This window comes from Camelus ferus, chromosome 14, assembly GCF_009834535.1.
Source record: "Camelus ferus isolate YT-003-E chromosome 14, BCGSAC_Cfer_1.0, whole genome shotgun sequence".
NCBI classification, from domain to species: Eukaryota; Metazoa; Chordata; class Mammalia; order Artiodactyla; family Camelidae; genus Camelus; species Camelus ferus.
In genome coordinates this window covers 18,116,930-18,135,787 of record NC_045709.1, presented here as the reverse complement: position 1 = coordinate 18,135,787, position 18,858 = coordinate 18,116,930, and the positions used below count along the sequence as shown (strand labels likewise).

Here is an 18,858-nt window from a genome sequence, read left to right as displayed (position 1 = left end):
TTATTTATGGTATTTAAAATATTAATCTGTTTTGATCCATGTTCAAATGTTGGCTTTTTCATTCATACTATTAATATTTCTAGATATAAATTTTTAATGATCTCTCCCTCCATATTCAAGAATAACGGGCTTTCTCCATGCTGAAAGCATTTTTAGAGTGCTTAGCTGTGGAATCAAACCCCTTTCCCAAATGAAGGTGATAAGTATGAATAAGAACCAGGTAATGAATTAGAGTGTTGATTTTGAATTTGTTGGTTCTCAATAATTATTATTTAAATACGACTATGCCTTAATAAAACATGTTCAGAGGAAGTACTGCCTGAAGGTCCAGTGGGCTTTCTGACTTCAAAGGGTTTATTAGCAGACCATGGTCAATGCTGATGATGGAAAATAAAGGGAGACTTTGGATCAGTGAGACAAATAGCATTAATATAAGATGTTTAAATTACTGTAATCAACTTTTTCACTTTTTTCCTTGCCTGTCATTTTCCCATATTAGATTATTTGTATTTTTAGCCCCTTTATGCTTGCCTCTGTTAGGGCATTATCTAATTTTTGGTAGAATTTTCCCTGCCTTTTAGGTTTGAAGTAGTAGCATGGTTTGGCGAAGAGGCGTCATTTCGGTTGACGGCAGGTGGCACTGCACGCATGGGTGTCTTTACTGTAGCTTTTACTCCAGAGGACTCTGTTGATAGAACATTTTCTTACTTTTTCTTTGATTTTTCATCTGAAAACTTTCTTATTCATCCATCCAATTATATATTAAAAGAACTCTCTTTGTATCTTAAAGTGCTGTAAGGTGGTGATGCGGCACCCTGAAGGAGGTCTAAGTCTTGTGGCGGTGTAAATAGAACAGAACATAAATTGTCACAACCACAAGTGGTAAAACTGAGATAAGATCGTTTGATCATTTGATGGGAAATTTGATTGTGACCTTTTAAATTATTTTATCTTAGAAGTGCTAATACACACGAGTATGTGTGTATCTAAGTCTGGGTCTGTGTGTGTTCATACACAGAATACACACACACATATATACACATATACACACATATATATAAGACAAGAATAAAAGCTCTTGGTCCCTTTTGAGGATTAGTAGGTGAAAGTTTATAAGTGAAATGACTTTGGCTTAATCAAGAGCAGGTTTCTGAGCATCAAGGTAGGACCTATTTTATATTTTTGAGATAAAGGTATTGGCACATATCTGGAGATAATTATGCACAAAGCACACTGGTTTGTGAAATGTTTCTACTTGGAGACAGAGAGGTACAGAAAACTTGATTGCCATTTTTGTGTTCACCAACTGAAGCAAATATGAAAGCCAGGCATATGATTTAGAAAACAAGAAGTAATTGAGATGGGAAAGATTGTAATCCACTAGCAATCCACAGAGTTTATTTTAGTCTAGAATTTAACTCTTTCTTTGTACTGACTAAACCTTAGCCTACAGCACTTTTACTGTCATGACAGGAGGTTTTCACACGTCTGTCTTTGCATCTCTGCCAGGAAAGGGCCCTCACGGCCTTTCTGCTGAGGTCACCGTCTGCGTATAACACCTGCTGACATCACTTGGATAGTTCCTATAACTCGGAAGGGTAGTTCTTGTTTGGAAGCCAAATTTTTGTATTTATTTCTGCCCAAAATAATTTTTTACTTAAAATACATTTTAACTTTATTTTTCTCACTCCTTTCCAGTCTCTGTTCATGTGTGAATGTGTCTTACACAGTTGGAATCATGTCTGTTTTTTCACTTAACATAAAGAAGTTCCCATGGTTATAATGTGTTCATTATTATAATTTCAGTTGCTACAGAATTGCTCATTTGCTACTTACTTTCTTATAAACCTTTTTTTAGTATTTGCTGTTTCTTTTCTAGCTAGTTCATATTGGCACACACCCATAATAATTTGAAGGTTTTATGCAAATGTTAATATTACTAGTTTTCTTCACATATGATTTTTGTTCTTACATAATCCCTCATGAGTATATATATGGCATTTATATGCATAAAGCATATAGCTATATATGTATATATGACATGTGTATAGCATATAGCTATTGTTTGTGTGTGTGTGTGTGTGTATGTGTGTGTGTGTGTGTATATATATATATATATAAATACACATAGCAATTTTTGAAAAGACATTGAAAATTACTGCAAGATTCAGAATCAACAGTAGGAAAGCCCAGAATTATATTGGGTAGCTGTTAATTCATCCTTTAGGGTTTGCTTTTTCTAACGTGCCACACTGTGTGATTGGACCTTTGACTACTGTTTTTACATTTCATATTTGTACATGGAAGCTAAAAATACTATATAAAGAAATAAGGCTTATTTGAGATTCCAAAGATTTAAATTAAAAACCATTCTTTTCTTCCTAAATAATAAACTTATATGAACTTCAGGACTCGTATGGAATCTTCATTACTGTGGTAATGTTTCAGATGGTTAATCATTTCTTCTTAAAGTCTTTTGTCTGTAACAGTTACCAGGATGTAGGTAGTATAAAACACAGAACATACTAAAGTTTGTTGGGGGGGGTGTTCAGGCGTATTAGATTTCTGACTTTTGGCTTGTCACAACCTGAAATTCATTGAATAGTGCTTAACTTCAAAGCTAACATTTATAGTTTAACAATTAGTCTCTTTCTTGTATGTATGTATGTGTCTCCATGCATATTCAACCATAGTTGTATCTTATTTCTGGATCTTAGTTCCTCCAAAGTTTATAAATTCTGAACTTCCATCATTATGCTATTACTGTTTTTGCCTTATGAATCCTTAGGGACTCTGTTTCTAGTATACAGATCCAAAGCTCTTCACTATGGCGGTGTTTCAGTGTTTTTAGGGCACTCTGAAAGTTGTTTTCTTCACGGGAGGTAAATGGGGCATTATACGCTCTTGTTTAGCCGAGGTGTTTTATTTTCCGTGTACTACCGCTGTCGTGTGTACAATAAAAACTGTCCTTACGCCGCTGAGTTTCCCTGACTTCCCCGGGCTCTGCAAGTTTCAGGTCAGCTCTGGTCTCACTGAGGACCCTTCTTGGAGGTCGTGGGCCCTGTTTGGAGCCTGGCTGGTGGGGAAGTTGTGTGGATTCAGCTAAAATCCTTTGTTTCTAGTAGCTCCTGAAGAGAAGAAAAGAGAGAGTGGTGTAAAGAATAAAACATCAGATCTTTTAAAATTAAAAAAAAAAATATATATATATATATTTTTTTTTAAATACCTGGTCTTAAATCTGAATCTTTTAAAAAAAAATTGTGGTCCTATTGTCTGTTCTATTTATTTCTCTGCTTTGATGGTTGTTTCCTCAGGAAGGCCCCCGAGTGCTCCTCCTTCACCAGCTTGCCCAGCAGGAAGGCGCGTGGACCATACTTCCACTATTACCGCAGTACGTTCACTGGGCTGTGTGCGTGACCGGCGTCTCTGCCCGACCCTCGGGGGCTCCCTGGGTTTCTTACTAAGGGGTGTTTTTCCTCAGAGTTAGGAAAGTAAAGGAAATTTGGACTCTGTTTTTCCTTCTCACTACTCCCTTAATCAGATTTCATGATGATTGATTCTTAATCATGAATAGCTTTTATTTTTAAATATGTTTCTCTCGTAAAAGATATGATGTCAATATATTTGATATTTTACTTGAAAAGTATCTCTCTTCTGAATTGCTGTTTGTCATGGAAAGAATTAACCTTAAGAACTCTAGCTGTTTCATAAACCAGTAGAATCCGGCTTTCCTATAAGCTGAAACTATACATGGAAGAAAAATATAGGGGAAAAAAAATCCAGGTTCCTTGCCATTTTATGTTTTTCATCCATGTCCCGCTTATGAGTTTTAAACCTTATTATAGAAGTGATTACTATAACCTATTTCTTTCTGTCAGCTTTTCTGTAACATATAGCAGAAATTCATCTTGGATTTTCTTCTGTGAAGAAGAGACAAGAATACAAATTCCAGAACTCTTAGAAACACTCAGAAGATACGACCCATCAAAGGTGAATACAGTCTCCACACGGGTACTTATCTTTTGGGGAAAATGCTTAAAAGAAGTTTAACTTTGATTAAGAGCCTTTTCAGTCTAATAAAAACACTTAATTTAAAATTTAAAAAAGTGAAATAATAGTTGGCTATCTGGAAGCAATGTTAAATAATTCTCTTTGTGGTTTGGAGCTTTCAGAGGATGGAACTTATAATGAGCCAATTTCAAATGAAAAAAATATCTATATGTGTTAGCAGTTTTAAAAAGTTAAAAACTACACCCTAGAGTTAAAAAGTAAGTTTAAGTTGGTTATTTCTCTTCGTCAACAATGACCACACATTATTTTAGATATTAAATATTTTTTGAGGACCAACTGTGTATCAAGGAGTGATCGTAGGGGTGAGGACAGACAAGGCTCCTGATCACCTGCATGGTACAGAGTCTCAGGGGGAGGACGGACTATGAAAGGAGCAATTATAGTTAACAGTGAGACACCTTACGAAGGGAAACACTGGGCTCTATTAGAAGCACAGAGCAGGGCCTCAGACCTGACCTGGGAAGGTCATGACAGGGAGTGACATTTAATCCAAGCCCTGTGGGATGAGTAGAGGTTAAGAAGAGGAAGCGTTTTAAGCAGGGGAACAATATTTGAGAAGGTCTGGAAATGAGACAGAATGCATCTTATGTGAGAAGGTCATCACTGCATTCATATTTCTAAATTTTACCTTGTGCAGATATGATGTCACAATTGGATCTTGTTTGGATCTTGTTTACATCCCAATTCCTAGCACTGAGGGGTGTTCAACACTTAGTAGGTGGTCAGGAAATATCTGTGAAGGACTGAATGACCCTATAAAGACAGCAGGACAGCTGGGCTGTGTTCAGTGTCTCTGGAGGTGTAGAGGCTACCCTGGAAATGTGTCCAAAGTAAATCAGGCTGTTCAGTTCTCTTGGAGAAGGCCAGGTCACACCCTGGTCACTTAATGGAATTCTTTACACGTGGAATAAGCAGAATTGGGCCCCTTCTGGTACCACTGGACACTCAGCTCAGCCCTGTTCTGATGCCCACTGCAGGCGGGAGTCGGGTTTAACTGGCACGTGGATGAGGAACGGTGGGTTGGTTCCGGGACCCTGCTTGGTTTGTTGATGTAGACACACAAAGTTGGGTAGCCATCACCATTAGATTAATTCTCAAAGGCTGGAAAGTTTGTTACTATAATAAAACCACTGGTTTTCATGCCTTTTAAATGCTGGAAGGACCCATTATGATTTCTCTTTATGCTTTTGAGTTCTGGGAACGTACAGATAAAATTGAATGAGAAGGTTGTTAGGTTAAAAAAAAAATTCCTTCAAAGGAGAGAAGAATTATGAACGTGTCTCATGCAGGCTTCTGAGATCATGCTAAGCACCATCTGTGTACTTTGTGCTGTGTTTTATGTCAGACGTTAGTTAGGCTTTTATGTTTTCCTTTGACTTGAGGAAAACTCCCAAACCTTTTTTCGGATGTAGGAGTTTTAGTCTCCTGCTAGTGTCCATTTCGCCTGGAGGTTATTTTCACATTCGCCATAGCTCTAATTCTGTACAGAAGATGGTGACTAACTGTACTTTAGAATGAAAATTAGAATGATAAATCTAAAAGTTCAAAGCAAGTTCATGAAAAGCAAGTACAGAACAGAGGTAAAAATGAGATATTTTCTTCTTTTTCGAGCTCTACCATGTGGAAAAAAACAATCTAGATGCTTTATTTCTTTTGAAACTAACATGAGGAAGTAAGAATTACATAATGTTGAAGTTAGCCAAACCAGTGTGGGTTTGTCCTTCTACTGCATAAAATTTTAGGAGAAAAGCATGAAACAAACCTGGCTTGATGTTGCTACATATGAACTACATTAAAATAATAATTATACAATGCATTAGGGTTATCTGCTATTTTGTCTGATTCTGACTTTTTCCCTTCAGTATATTTTCTGTCATTCTTATTAAATGCAAATTTATGCTTTTATACACTATTTTAAATGAAAACCTTTAATCTTTACTAAAGTGATTAATCTTTGTTAAGTCGCCTTTCTAGGTGATTTCTATACATGTCTGTATCTTATTGAAGTCTTTCTGTTTTTCCTCACAATGCGCTTTTAATATGTGTGCATTGGTGAAGCGTCTTGAATCTTTTTATTTTTAACAGAGGTGAGACATGAGTGCTGGCAAAGAGTAACTCTGAGATACTAAAAAGGACATTGTCTGACCTACTCTTTTGCAGTTTGTCTTGATTATAATTGTCTTTATTAAGAAGCCATTAAGAAAATCACTAGGAAGGATGGGGAGGTGTCTCTTCACTCAGTCTGTATTAACTTCTCCCTTAGAGCAGTTTACAGTATAACCCCTCCACAAAAATAATGAAAAACAACCTTATATACTAGGTAATAGCTGAATACCACTATTAGTTGTTAAAACATAAAAGTGTGTCCCGTGTAAATACATGTTTGGAACGGGAGATTATGATAGTGAAAGATCAGTGAGAAAATGCTTAACTATACTGGTGTTTATGTTCTTTAATTTTAAGTAAGCTATATTTGCATAGTATGTTAAATCTGATGATTTCCACATTGGTTAATGTTTAGTAGTTTGAGTTTTTCAAAAAGATGCTGAATTTCCTTCTCAGGCCATGGCTGCTGGCCTTGTAATTACTTCTCTTGCCCAGGGGTGACTTAATATATCCATGGAGTGTCGAGAGGAAATCCTCAGGTGGGGCTGTGGGCCCGGACACAGCTGTGTTACCGGCTTTCACATATGTTCATGACTTGTTGATGAAATGACCCAAATGTGAGACTCTGGGAGGCGCCCAGAACTCAACCGTAGGCAGAAGGCTCTTAGGAGACAGTCTGCATCCCTCCTGCAGCTTTATTTTTTGATAAGAAGTGGGGAGCAAGGTGGTGGTGGTTGGATAAGAGTGAAGATATACAAGACTTTGTCTTCAGGGTAGCTGATATAAGTGGCATGCTGACGTTTCCTTACCAGCTGCGTCTGAAAGCTCTCCCAGGCTTGCTGTGTTCATTGAACACAGCCCTCGGGAACATCTGTGACGTGGTAGGTACCCTGGGGATACAGTGGGGAGCGAGATGGACAGCATCCCTGGTCACCAGGAGGGGATGTTCTCGTGGCGGGGGGACAGGCAGTAGACAAACGTAAAATAATGTGTCAGACGGCAATAAGCGTCTGGAGAAAAAGAAAGCAAGGTAAGAGGGATAAAGGATAGACTGAGGGCGGGCTTGCTTTCCTGTATAGGGTGTTCAGGAAATACCGCACAGGTCAGGTCACATTTAGCCAAGTGTGAAGGGACCGAGGGAGTGTGCCATGGGCGCCCTACTCTGATGTCAGGCGCCTACCTACCTGTCTCACAGGAACCCCCAGCTCAGCGTGTTCAAGACCGAACTCCTCACCCCCCTTTTAACCTCTTCCATCTTCAGTCCCCTCATCTCAGAAATGGCTTCACTGTCTATCCAGTTGCTCATATAAAGAACCCTGGGGCTGGTGGTGGACTCCTCTCCCCTGAACTGCAGCTGAGTCTGCCTCCAGAATCCATCTGCTGTCCACTTCTCCTCTCCCTGTTGAATGCCTGCACCCTCCCGCTGACCGTGACTAGAGCGTCCCCGCTGGTCTCCTGCTCCCCACTCTCGCCATCCTGACAATCCCGTATCTCTGTCATTCAGACCACCTCGCCCACCTGCTCATAAGCTTGCGTGGTTCCCCACCCCGCCTAAGAGAGATTCACTAGGTGTAGCTCTCTGGGTCGGCAGCAACCTCCTACCACTGTAAAGATGCTCCCTTCTTTCATGTCTCCCGTTTTTGTTGAAAAGTTGTTCTATTTTTGCTCCTTTGAAAGAAATGTGTGCACCCCTCCCCGAAAACAACTTTTAATGTTTTCTCTCTCTTTGGGTTTTCAACCGACATATGTCTGTGGGTGCTTTTCTTTGTATTTGTCTTGACTAGAGTTTATAGAGCTTCTTGAATCTATGGCTTGATGCTTTCTGTCAGTTTTTAAAGAAGATTCTCAGCCTGTATTTCCTCAAATGTTGATTCAGTTCCATTGTCTCTCCCTGTCCTGGGTTTCCAGCATCGTATATTTTAGAACTTTCATTGTGTCCCATGTTGCGTTTAAGCTCTTTTCTGTATGTTCCTCTTTGTTTTCCCTTTTGTGCAGCAATATGGATATTTTTCACTGAACTTAACCTTCCAGGGTCACTAATTCTCACTTCTATTATGTCTAATATCCTCTTGAATTTCTAGTTCCAGTTACTGCATTAATTAGTTTTAGAATTTCCATTTGACTCCTGTTTATAGATACTAGTTTTTTGGGGTAAAAATCTTCATCTTTTCATCTATTGTCTTAAACATTAATTGTAGTTATTTTTTAACTGCAAAATTTGATGTATCTGTGAATCTCTCATTTTTCAGTTTTTGGTCTGGTCTTGTTTCTTGGCATGCCTGGTAATTTTCCATTAAATGTTAGATATTTTATGTGAAAAAGAGGTTATGGATCATATGCTGTTCTGCAGGAGGGTTTAATCTTCCTCTGGGTTGTAGACCTTGTTTGGGGAGGTCTGTTTACAGATGCCCTTACTCCTGGACGCCTTTCTCCTGGGCAGACCCTTCTGGCTCCCAGAACTGTCGCTGAAGTCTTTGCTCAGCTTTTTAACTGCTGTTTCCGTTTGATTCTTGGTTTTTGTGCAGCCTGGGAATTGACGGGAAATTGCAGGCAGAATGCTGGGCTCCCTTCTCTGGGATCCCGTTACGTCTCTTCCTCCTTGGCAGCCTCCAGCTCCAGCCTCTGTCTCTGCAGTCCAGCCGGGTTGCAGGAGTCCCCACCTGCTTTCTGTTGTGTGCTGTTCTCTGCTCTGGGACCAGCAATCCCTTGGGGTGAAAGGAGGTGAATATGGGCCTCCTGGGGGGCTCCCCTGCTCTCTGGGAAATTAGCCTTCACATTCCCATTTGCCTTTGTCATTTTCTGATGCCCTCAATCTTTGCTTTAACAGCATCTCCAGCTGTTAGAGTTTGAGTCTGATCCAGACTCTGACATCTAAGCCCTGGTCTGGCTCCTGCGTCTCTTTCATACTGTTTCCCATACCCAGTCTGTTACAGCCACACCAGGCTTATTTCTTCCTCGAATGTATCAAACTTTTTCTCACCTCAGGGACCCTGTATTAACGGCCTCACCTGCTCCTCCCCAGATTTGTGCACAACAGGCTTCTTGACGTTGTTTAATCTCAGTTCAGCTGTTCCCTCCTGAGAGCCTTCCCTCCCACAGGGACCCCCAGTCACCCTGGTTCGTTTTTGTCATAGCACGCTGCGGTCACGTCAAATGTTACTTTACTTCCTTCCTTACTCTCTGTCTCCCCACTGTGTCAGCTCTGTTCCCACCTGGTGTGGGATAAATGTCAAATGTTAATTGATAACAAATAATAATAAATGTTAATTGCACGAATAAGTGAATGGATAAAATAGGCATTGATTCCGGGAGGAATTTTTCAAATTCTTCTTTACAAACATCAGTGGGACATAAAGGAACACGTTTTCCTTATATTAATAGTATTTTGATATGGAATATTCTATAAAATACCACTTTTATACATTTATAGTATAATGATGACTAACATTTTGTTTGCCCTGATGGTCTGATCTTAAGTTACTCTCTTCATAGACAAAGATTATGCTATATTCATTATCATATGAGTATTAATTATATTTTGGTTAAAATTCTTCAAAAAAAATACACAATCTATGCTTATTCTCTGTCACCCAGAATACTTAGCTGAGACTCATGATACTAATTTGTTTTTGGTCTTGCATGAAATGGCTTTTTAAACAATTCTGTTATCTTTATTTAACAGGAATGGTTTTTAGGAAAAGCCTTACACGATGAAGAGTCTACAATAATTCACCATTATGCCTTTTCTGAAAACCCCACAGTGTTTAAGTATCCAGACTTCGCTGCTGGCTGGGCCCTGAGTATGCCACTTGTAAACAAGTAAGGATTTATTAGACTTTCTTTTCATTTCATTTCATGTATGAATCAACTTTTATTTCCCTGAGTCTTGTAATTGATGGATCTCGGTGAGGTTGCTGAAAAGCAAGTGGTAGAGTGGGGGGCCTGCGGCCAGAGCCAGACGTGGGGGGCTCTTGCTTCTGCTCCGTCTCGTGCTGGGCCCCTTGGACTCACCACCCAGCTGCTCTGAACTTCCTCTGACTCACCTGCAAAGCAAGGCGAATGATGACCTTGAGCCTAAGGGCGCGCACGGAAGTGCTCTGGGAGCTCTGCACGTGGAGGCCTGAGCGCTGCTGGTGGTGGACCTAGAGAGCTCTGGGTGTGCCTGGCTGGCAGTGAGGGGACGAACAGCAGGAGGGCCGGGCCGAGGTGGGGGGCTCACTATGTGCAGGGGACACACGCGTATCTGAACTCGGGCTGGGCCGGAGGTGCCGCTGAGAGGCGCTGTGGATCACCGTACGGAGCTGTTTGTGTGAGCACAGTCGTGCTTTTCCAGGTGTGAAAAGCGAGGATAATTAGGTCATAATCCAGAAGCAATAGGGTTGTTGACTGGCTTTCTCTGAATCTAAATCATGCGAGTTGGTTGTACGCGTTTGTTCTTTAGGGAGTGGAAAGTTGATAACACATCTGCGAAGAGAGTGTTTCTATTACTACAGTAAGTGTCCTGTTTCTAGGGTTTGTAGTCCTGGAGAGTTTCTGGCTTGCTGTAGATGGTAGATATGTTGTCATTTGTCGTTAGCCAAACTTCTTGATGACTCCCTTGGTATTTGAAAGGATATACATCCTTCCTAATGTAGATCTGAAAAATGGCAACAGCAAAATCTGTTTTCTTGCCATCCTGGCTACCAGGAAACCGCTGTATGATACAGGGTCCATCAGCTAGAAGCACTGTGGGAAATTCTTTCTGGGAACTGGACTCATCTGGGGAAGGAGACAATGCATGGGTGGCCATGTGGCTCGAGAGATCATGACAGAAGAGGGGTCTTTTGGGGGCTGGCAGCTGAGACAGTGGCTCCCTGATGGTGAGTTTCTAAATCTGAGGGTGTAGAGGTGCTGAGGGCCTGGCAGGTGCTGCGGCTCCGGCTTAACACTTCTCTCGAAACCCCCTTGGGCTGGGCCTGTGACTCACTGCCAGGGCTCCTGCACTGGCCAGGAGAGCAGTCTTGTCCAGGGAGACTCCATGTTAGGGGTTAACTGGCATTTTGTAGAGTTGGTCCCACGGGCACATGATTGTCTCCTCAGTCGTGTTCACAAGGTTGCTGGAAACATCTATCAACTGGTCCAGCCTGCTCTCCTCCTGGTCACACGTAACCACACTTTCTGCTGAGGAATGGGAGGACCCGAGGGTCTTATGTCACTGCAGTAGGGCATGCAGGGAACTGTGGCTGAAGGAATTGGGGCCAAAAGACTAATCTTTTGCACCTTTCAGGAAATTCCTGGCACCTCCCCTAGAACTCTGACATGAGAGAGGAGGGAGGCACCAGCTAAGTTCTGTGTTCAGTGTCGTCTGCTCGCACAACGCTGAGTGGCTGCCAAGTAACTACAGAATGTCTGCGGTGCATTAAGATCTGTGGTCTTTCCCCATCCCTCCTCTAGCAAAAGCAAAACAAAATGAAGGTGTAGACTCCACCATACACCAAATTCAGAATTCTAGTTAGACCACATTTCCTTTTTCTCATGATGCAGACAAGTAATCAAATAAACAGATGATGTAACCCATCCAAGATCAACTATTTTGTTGCCACGATGTATTTTAAAATGGGTTTCTAATAGGAGATTCTAATGTATTCTTCAAGAGATTGGTGTAGAACTAAAGGAGGCATAGATTATATGTAGAACTAAAGGAGGCATAAAGCAGCCATTGGATCTTCTGATGGTTGGCTTTTCCGGTTCCAAATTTCGTAGGCTGACGTCATTTCCTCCTGCTATTAGGAATTATATCAGCATGCTTTTGGATGCAAGTAGCAGAAAATTACTCACCATGGATTAAGGGAATATTATTGCTGTTGTTGGAAGGGGAGATCAGCCGTGTTACTGAGGACCCTGGCTCTCTCTCTCTCTGCTGCTTGGCACACAGCATCATTTCATCCTAAATCTGGTTCGCTCTGTGGTTGGTTTCAGGGCAGTAAGGGCTGCGTGTTTCTTACTTATGTCCAGCAGTAGAGCGCCTCTAATCATGGAATGTAAGCACTTATCCTCAGTGTCTAACTGGATTCTCCTGTCCAGTTTAAAGTTGATGGGGACAACTTCAGGCCCGTATGTACCAACCACTGGACCATTAAGAGTAGAATTTCAGTGCACTGGCTGGGATCAAATTCATTCTGATCATGGAGCCCCTTTATTGGGCTGAATAATTAATCAAATCAATATTCTCTCCAGAAGGAAGGGGAAGCTCTGTTTTGTGTAGATGAGCAACAGCGCCCTCTGCAGGAGTGTTCATTCCCTTTGTCCCCTTTCCTTGACTTCATGGAGGTTATTAAAAGGAGGAGACTGAAAAGGAGCCACTTTTGTTACTCTGTCATGCGAACTTTTTTCTTTTCTGCCCTTTTCTTTCTCTGTCATTATTTTGTCAAGGATTATTAGGAGTCAACAAAGTTCATGGCTTTTTGAAAAGACATTTATTATATTGTGTTGTTTTATGTTATTTTCCAGATGCTGAAATAACGATGCTACATTTGCAACAAACCTTGCCTTCATTTACTGGTCCACAGATAATTGTGTTTTCACAGCCCTTTGCTTCAGGGAAATGAAACCGTTTTATCTTAAAATGTATATTTTTATCTGTTTTCAAACATTAAATAGTCTCGAGAATGTGTTATTCTTGTCTGACACCTCTTTTGGTTTTTAAAAAACTCTAATTGCCTCTATTTTCTAGGCTTACCAAGAGGTTAAAGAGTGAATCCCTGAAATCCGACTTTACGATAGATTTAAAACACGAGGTAGGTCGTGGTTGGTTTGGTGAAAAGTCTTTGTAATTAAGAGTGTGTTGACATAAAAGGTGTTTTGTGTTCCCTTAAATGTGCCCCCTTCCCCCCCCACACCTTCTCCCAGCAGGAGACCTGCAGCACCCTGAGAGGGGCCCTTCTCTTGCAAGCTCCTCTAGGTCCCGAAGGTGGACAGGAAGGTGGGAAAGATTCTTCATCCTTTGTTTTTAAGCTCAGCGGGAGGTCCAGAGGTGGATTTTTGAAAACATGCACAAATATTACTCAGATACCTCTGATTGTATTTGGCGCTTTGATTGCACATGAGCCTTCGTCACATCTCTGTGCTTGGTCCTCTGGAGCAGAATTGAGGCAGGTGGCCCCAAGCAGGCAGCTGTGGCCTGCTCGCCTGGACCCTCGGCACCTAGTGGACATCTGTGACCAAGTACCTGGAGGCAGGTGGCAGGTGTCCCATATTAATTCACGAATCTCTCCTGAATCAGCCTTAACAAGGTCTCTGTGCATTTCATTCACGGCACCTCTGACTGCCTGAAACAGCTATCCCTCTGTATCTTAGGACGTGGGGTCAGTCTCGACAGGTCCTGAGCCCAGCAGTGCTGGCAGCCTGCCAGGAGTGAAAAACATACTCCCAAGGTTTTCATTTTGGGGGGTGTTTTTAAATGATGAATAAGCTTATTTGAGGAGAAATGTACATGTTAAAAAATCATTCATTTCCATAAAAGGGAAAGAATGATTAGTTGAAAGCCAGGGTCCATCTAGATATTTCTACTGAAAAGTCAGCTTGGATGTAGAGACCCAGGTTTGGGAAACTATTAAACACTGAGTAACATGCAGAAAAATGAAGGTATAAGGATCAGCCAGAATATCTGTGCTGAGGAGCTGGAACTTGACCAGGTGTTTGGAAGCCACCTGCACACATCTCCCCAGTGGCTCCCTCACCGGAGTAAACAACTTTCTCAAATTTTCTGTTTCCCTTTTCTTCATATTGTACAAGCTTTGAATGAATCTCTGCATAACATATTGTGCAGTGATTGCATCCTCCTGGATTCTGTGTAAGCAGAATCGTACCATGAACATTGTTCTAGTTGGAAACTCATCCGTGTTGAGGGTGGGGCTTTCAAGAGCTTACGGTCATTTTCAGGACGGTCTCTCATGTGACTGTGCCACAGCTTTGTCGTCCGTTCTCCGGCCCTGGGTTTCTGGGCTGCGACTGGCTTTTTGCTGTCACAGTCACTACTTCTAGGAGGATTTTTGTCGTGTATTATGACGATCGTCTGTAAGAGCTTCTCTAGGGCAGAAGCTTTTACACTGTTCTTTTGACTGTGACCCACTTTAAAAGACATTTTTTCATGGTGACTTAGTGTACTTGTGTGTTGTTATTGTGCCTTACTGATTTCTAGCTCCATGTCGGTGGCCTGTATGAGTCATCTGACATATTTTTTAGGTGTAGTTCGTGTTCACTTTTCATAAACGGAGAGAAGGATGTACATGCTCTAATCTGGGGGTCTAATGTTCTCCTTGTATCTGTTAGGTTAACGAAGAAATAGATTTTCGCATATTTTATTTCCTCCTGCCCTCCTCCCTCCCTTCATTCCCTTCCTTCCACTGTTGTTTTGCTTGATCTCTCATTTACCAAGGGAGGAATGTGAAAATCTCCCAGAATAGTGGGACCGTGTCTTCTTGGGGACCTGCCATCTCTCGCTATTTATACTCTGAGGCTATGTTAATTAGATGCATGCAAGTTGAGAATTGTTACATCTTCTTGGTAAATTTATCTTTTATCTCTAGTGATGCTCTTTGCCTTACAGTTAATTTTGTCGATGGGAACACTTCTGTACTAGCTTTCTTCCGGCATTGCCCCATAACTGTTTTCGCCGCTTCTTTCAGTCCTTTGTGTCCTCATCTTCTGATGTGTCTCTCTGAAAGAGGACATGTGTTTTTTTCCTCCTGGTTTGACAGTCTTCATCTTCAAACCATGCAGGAAATTGATGTGTACATGTTTCATGGTGACTAACACTTTATTTTATCCTTTGTCCCTGTTTTTTTTTCCTTTTAAAAATTTCCTTGCTTTTAGATTTTTTTTTCGTTCCATTTTTTTCCCCTCCTCTGCTATTTGGAAGTTTAGCCTCAATGTGTGTTCCCTAATGGTTATTTTAACATGCATTCTTAACCTAACAATCCTGAAAATTCAAGGCCAGAGACTAATTTAACTCTGATTGTCCCCTCTCCCAGCTTATATGCTCTTATTGTCCAGGATTTGTGTGCTTTTTTTGAACCGTGCAACTCAGATGCTGTCCTGTTTACGCAGGGAGCACCTGTGTTCACCTCGCCCTCTGTTACCAGTGGCTGTGGTCCCTCCTCCCTCTTCCTTCTCCCACCTGCCAACGGGATCATGTTTATTCTTCCTGAATTACATCCTTCAGAATGCCCTTGTTAGTGAGGTGGCAAATTCTCAGTTTTTTTCTTTAAAAAATAAATTATTTCAGCTTTGTTCCTGAGACATAGCTGCCTTGCGTACACACTTCTAGGTTGTCAGGCGCGGTCTGTTGTCACAGTGTTGTCACCCTGCTGTGTGCTGGCTGCTGTCACTGCTGTGGTGCTGGGAGGCCGGCCCTCACTCCCCGTGGTCCCATGTGGGTAACCTGGCCTTTGTCTTTGGCGGCTTTTGAGACTGTCTCCTTGTCTTCGGTCTCCGCAGTGCCTCTACGGCGTGTGTGCCCTAATCCTACTTGGCATTCAGTGAGCCTTTCTAGAACAGCAATTTTACAAGATGCTCAGCCATTCCACTATTTTCTCATCTCTCTGTCCCCTCCTCCTGGGACTCTAGACTCTGCAAGGGCTGACCTTCTCCACATTTCCCATCTCCGCATCTTGCTGTGCTCTGTTCCACATAACTGGGCTCCAGCTTTTAGCGCCCTCATTTTTAGTCAGCTGTGTCTAATATGCCATTTATCCTCACCATTAAAATGTCTTTTTTAAGCCTTATATTTTTCACTCCCAGGCGTTCTAGTCACTTCTTTTTCAGATTTTGCTCTCTTGCTTAATTATATAGAACTTTGGCTCATGTTTTAAAGTTTTTCTTTTCTTTATAAAAATATTTTAGCAGTAATGCTGCCCCCGAAGCCTCTGGGGTGGGATGAGGCCGTGTCTGCTGGCTCGTCCTCACCATTGCATCCTTTGTGCTGCTTTTGGTGACTTTTCTGGGAACTCTTGCTCCCTTGGAACTCCATCCAGGGCAGCCCCCTGAGTCCTGGATAAGGTCCTGGGGTCCTCAGGAAGGGTCAGCATTAGCTTTTGCCTGCTGCCGGGGGCTCTTGCTGACTTAGGACCACTTTAAATTACTCTGAGCTGTTTGGGGGCCACACAGGTGACAAATTAGGGAGGCCTGGTAACAAAATCTCAGAGGACATCTGGAGAGGATTTTTCTCTCCATCTAGTGCCCAGTCCCAGCTTCATATGCGGGTTTTGCTGACAGACACGCCCCCCCCCCCCCCCCCCCCGTGGGTGGGTCGCGGGCTTTGTTCTCTTAACTGGCGGATCAGAACCTCCGCCTTCCCTGAGCTCAGCGGGATCCCCACCCGGGAAACTACCCTCGGAGCCCTTTCCCGCAGGTTCTCACTTGTCCATTTTTGTCCTCACAAGTTCCACACTTTTGTGCCAATTTAATAATGCATTTAAAATGATTTTAAAGATATTTTATCCAACATTTTTAGGTATTTTTAGCTGGTTATTCAGGGTCTGTACTTGCCAGCCTGTGGGAAACCAGAGTTGTGATAGTATTTCCTTTTATCCTTCTCTCTGATGCTTTAGAATCCCTAGAACAGCTTCCCTGAAGTTGCTATGGCCACTTTGCAATCTTCTGCAGGTCAGAATATTGATTCCTAATTGCTTATGGTTAATAAAAGATTAGATTGCTCTACATGGAATTACTAGTTTTGTAAGTTAAAAAAAATCAAAAATACTTGTTGAATGTTGATAAATTGATGTGGTTCAACCTAACATCCTCTAGAGAAGGATGACCTGCTTTTCTTTGAGATGCTTCCTGCCTCCATCTGCCTGTGGTGCTGGCGGAGCTTTGTCATGACGCCCGTCTCCTGTGTGACAGATCGCCCTCTACATCTGGGACAGAGGCGGCGGACACCCCCTCACTCCGGTGCCCGAGCTTTGTACCGACGGTGTGGACGCGTCCTGTGCTACCGCGTTCCGTTCTTTCCTGCCGCTCTGTGTAAGTAACACAAGGGCCTCTTCCTTGCCGTCAGAGGGGAACGCACCTGCTGTGCACAAGGCCGGCCTAGCACTTTACATGCTAAACAGTAAAATCAACACTTGCCGTGTGCCTGGTGAGAACTCTGTGCATCACGTTTCCAGTGATGACAACCCCAGGAGGTGAGCCCTTTGTTCCCCATTTGACAGGACAGGAGGGAGGCGTGGAGAAGCTAAGCACTTGCTCGGGGTGACACAGGGACTTCGCAGGGAAGTGAGTGAGCTTGTGACCTGCCGTCTCACCCCAGGGCCGGTGTGCAGCGCTCGCTCCATGGAGACTGTGTGCCCGGGGTCTGTTCTTCTGTTGACAACAGAGCATGGAGCTTGGGATTTCAATTCTGTTCCCTAGGAAGGTGATGAGACATTTCCCATCAAGCCACAGCCTTCTCCTCAAGGCCGCCCCCTTTACCCTCTCAGCCAGTGACCCCACTTTGATGTCACCTGAGACTGTCCAGAACTTTCAGAATGAACTTCCTTGTTCTGGTGGACCCTTGGTCCAGTCCCCAGGAGGAGCCTGAAGACCCCGGCACTCAACTGGGTGGTTAACAGTTCTTCTTCATCAGGAAAAATGGATTCAGCACCTCAAACGTTGTCTGTTATTTTCAAGTCAGTGACACAGAAGTCTGCATGTTGCACTGTCAAAGAGGAATGTACGTACACGTACACATACACATACACAACTCACACACTCACTCACATACACTCTCACACTCTGCAACAGTAGGGGAGAATCTGTAATGCTGGCACAGTGCCTGAGGGGGGAGTGTCTTTCTGGACATTACGCTTGCTTGTTCTTTAGTTCTTTTGGAAAGTCTGGAGGGTCTGACCTGGTGTCTTGAGTGACATGACCAAACTACGGTTACATGTCACTATAAACCAGCCCCAAATGATGCAGGAATCATGACTGAATATTGATTGTTCCAAGCCTAAGACAGGTGATGAAGGGGTCAGAACACCTGCCCCCCCCCAACCGTGAAGCACCGTGGTCAGGGTGTGGGCTGCCCACAGACTCTTCGTGTGCCCCTTTGCCTGAGTAACCAACCTGGGCTGCAGCCAGCTCAGGCCTCCAGGCTCCCGCAGGTGTTTGTAGTCCTGCCTTTGGCAGAGGACGGAGCATCACTATTGCCTAGACTTGGGTTGGCAATAAAGGGCCATAAAAATACGTCAAACATCACAGTGAGGCCAGGCTTGCAGAAGGGTGTCACCTCTTACTTTGCGCTGAAACGTCTGCCTACTTCTCCCTTCCTTTGTCAAAATCTTCCCCAGCTGGAGAAAGGAAAGGGAACGGAACCAGCATTTACTGAGTACCTCTGACGTGCGTAATAACTCAGAGTGCTAAAAGCAGCTTGACTGTTGGCTGCCATTCCAGTGTGCTAAATGAGCAGACTGAAGTTCAGAGAGCTGGGGACTCTGGTTCCGGTGACACTGCCTTTGTGGCAGAGCTGGGACTCTGGTGTAGGCCGGGCTGACTGCAAAGGTTTTACTGTCAGCGGAGCTACAGTTCCTTTTTTTCCTTAAAACTTAATCCTGGAAACAAGTCTGATATCCCTGACGTTGGTGAATTTGAACTTGGGAGCATGAGAGAGCATGTGGGTGTGAAGTTAAGATACACTGACTCATACATGCATATATTTTTATT

The 18,858-nt window shown here is 42.8% G+C and overlaps 1 protein-coding gene across 1 annotated transcript in view; it reads left to right on the top strand.

Moving 5' to 3' along the window:
* B3GLCT (beta 3-glucosyltransferase) overlaps positions 1-18,858 on the top strand; it is an 83,651-nt gene that overhangs the window by 33,250 nt on the left and 31,543 nt on the right. The window contains exons 5-9 of the mRNA XM_032496341.1: positions 3,315-3,391; positions 3,879-3,990; positions 9,860-9,996; positions 12,890-12,953; positions 17,062-17,181. Of these exons, the coding sequence (XP_032352232.1) occupies positions 3,315-3,391; positions 3,879-3,990; positions 9,860-9,996; positions 12,890-12,953; positions 17,062-17,181 (510 nt within the window). The remainder of the gene's footprint in view (positions 1-3,314; positions 3,392-3,878; positions 3,991-9,859; positions 9,997-12,889; positions 12,954-17,061; positions 17,182-18,858) is intronic.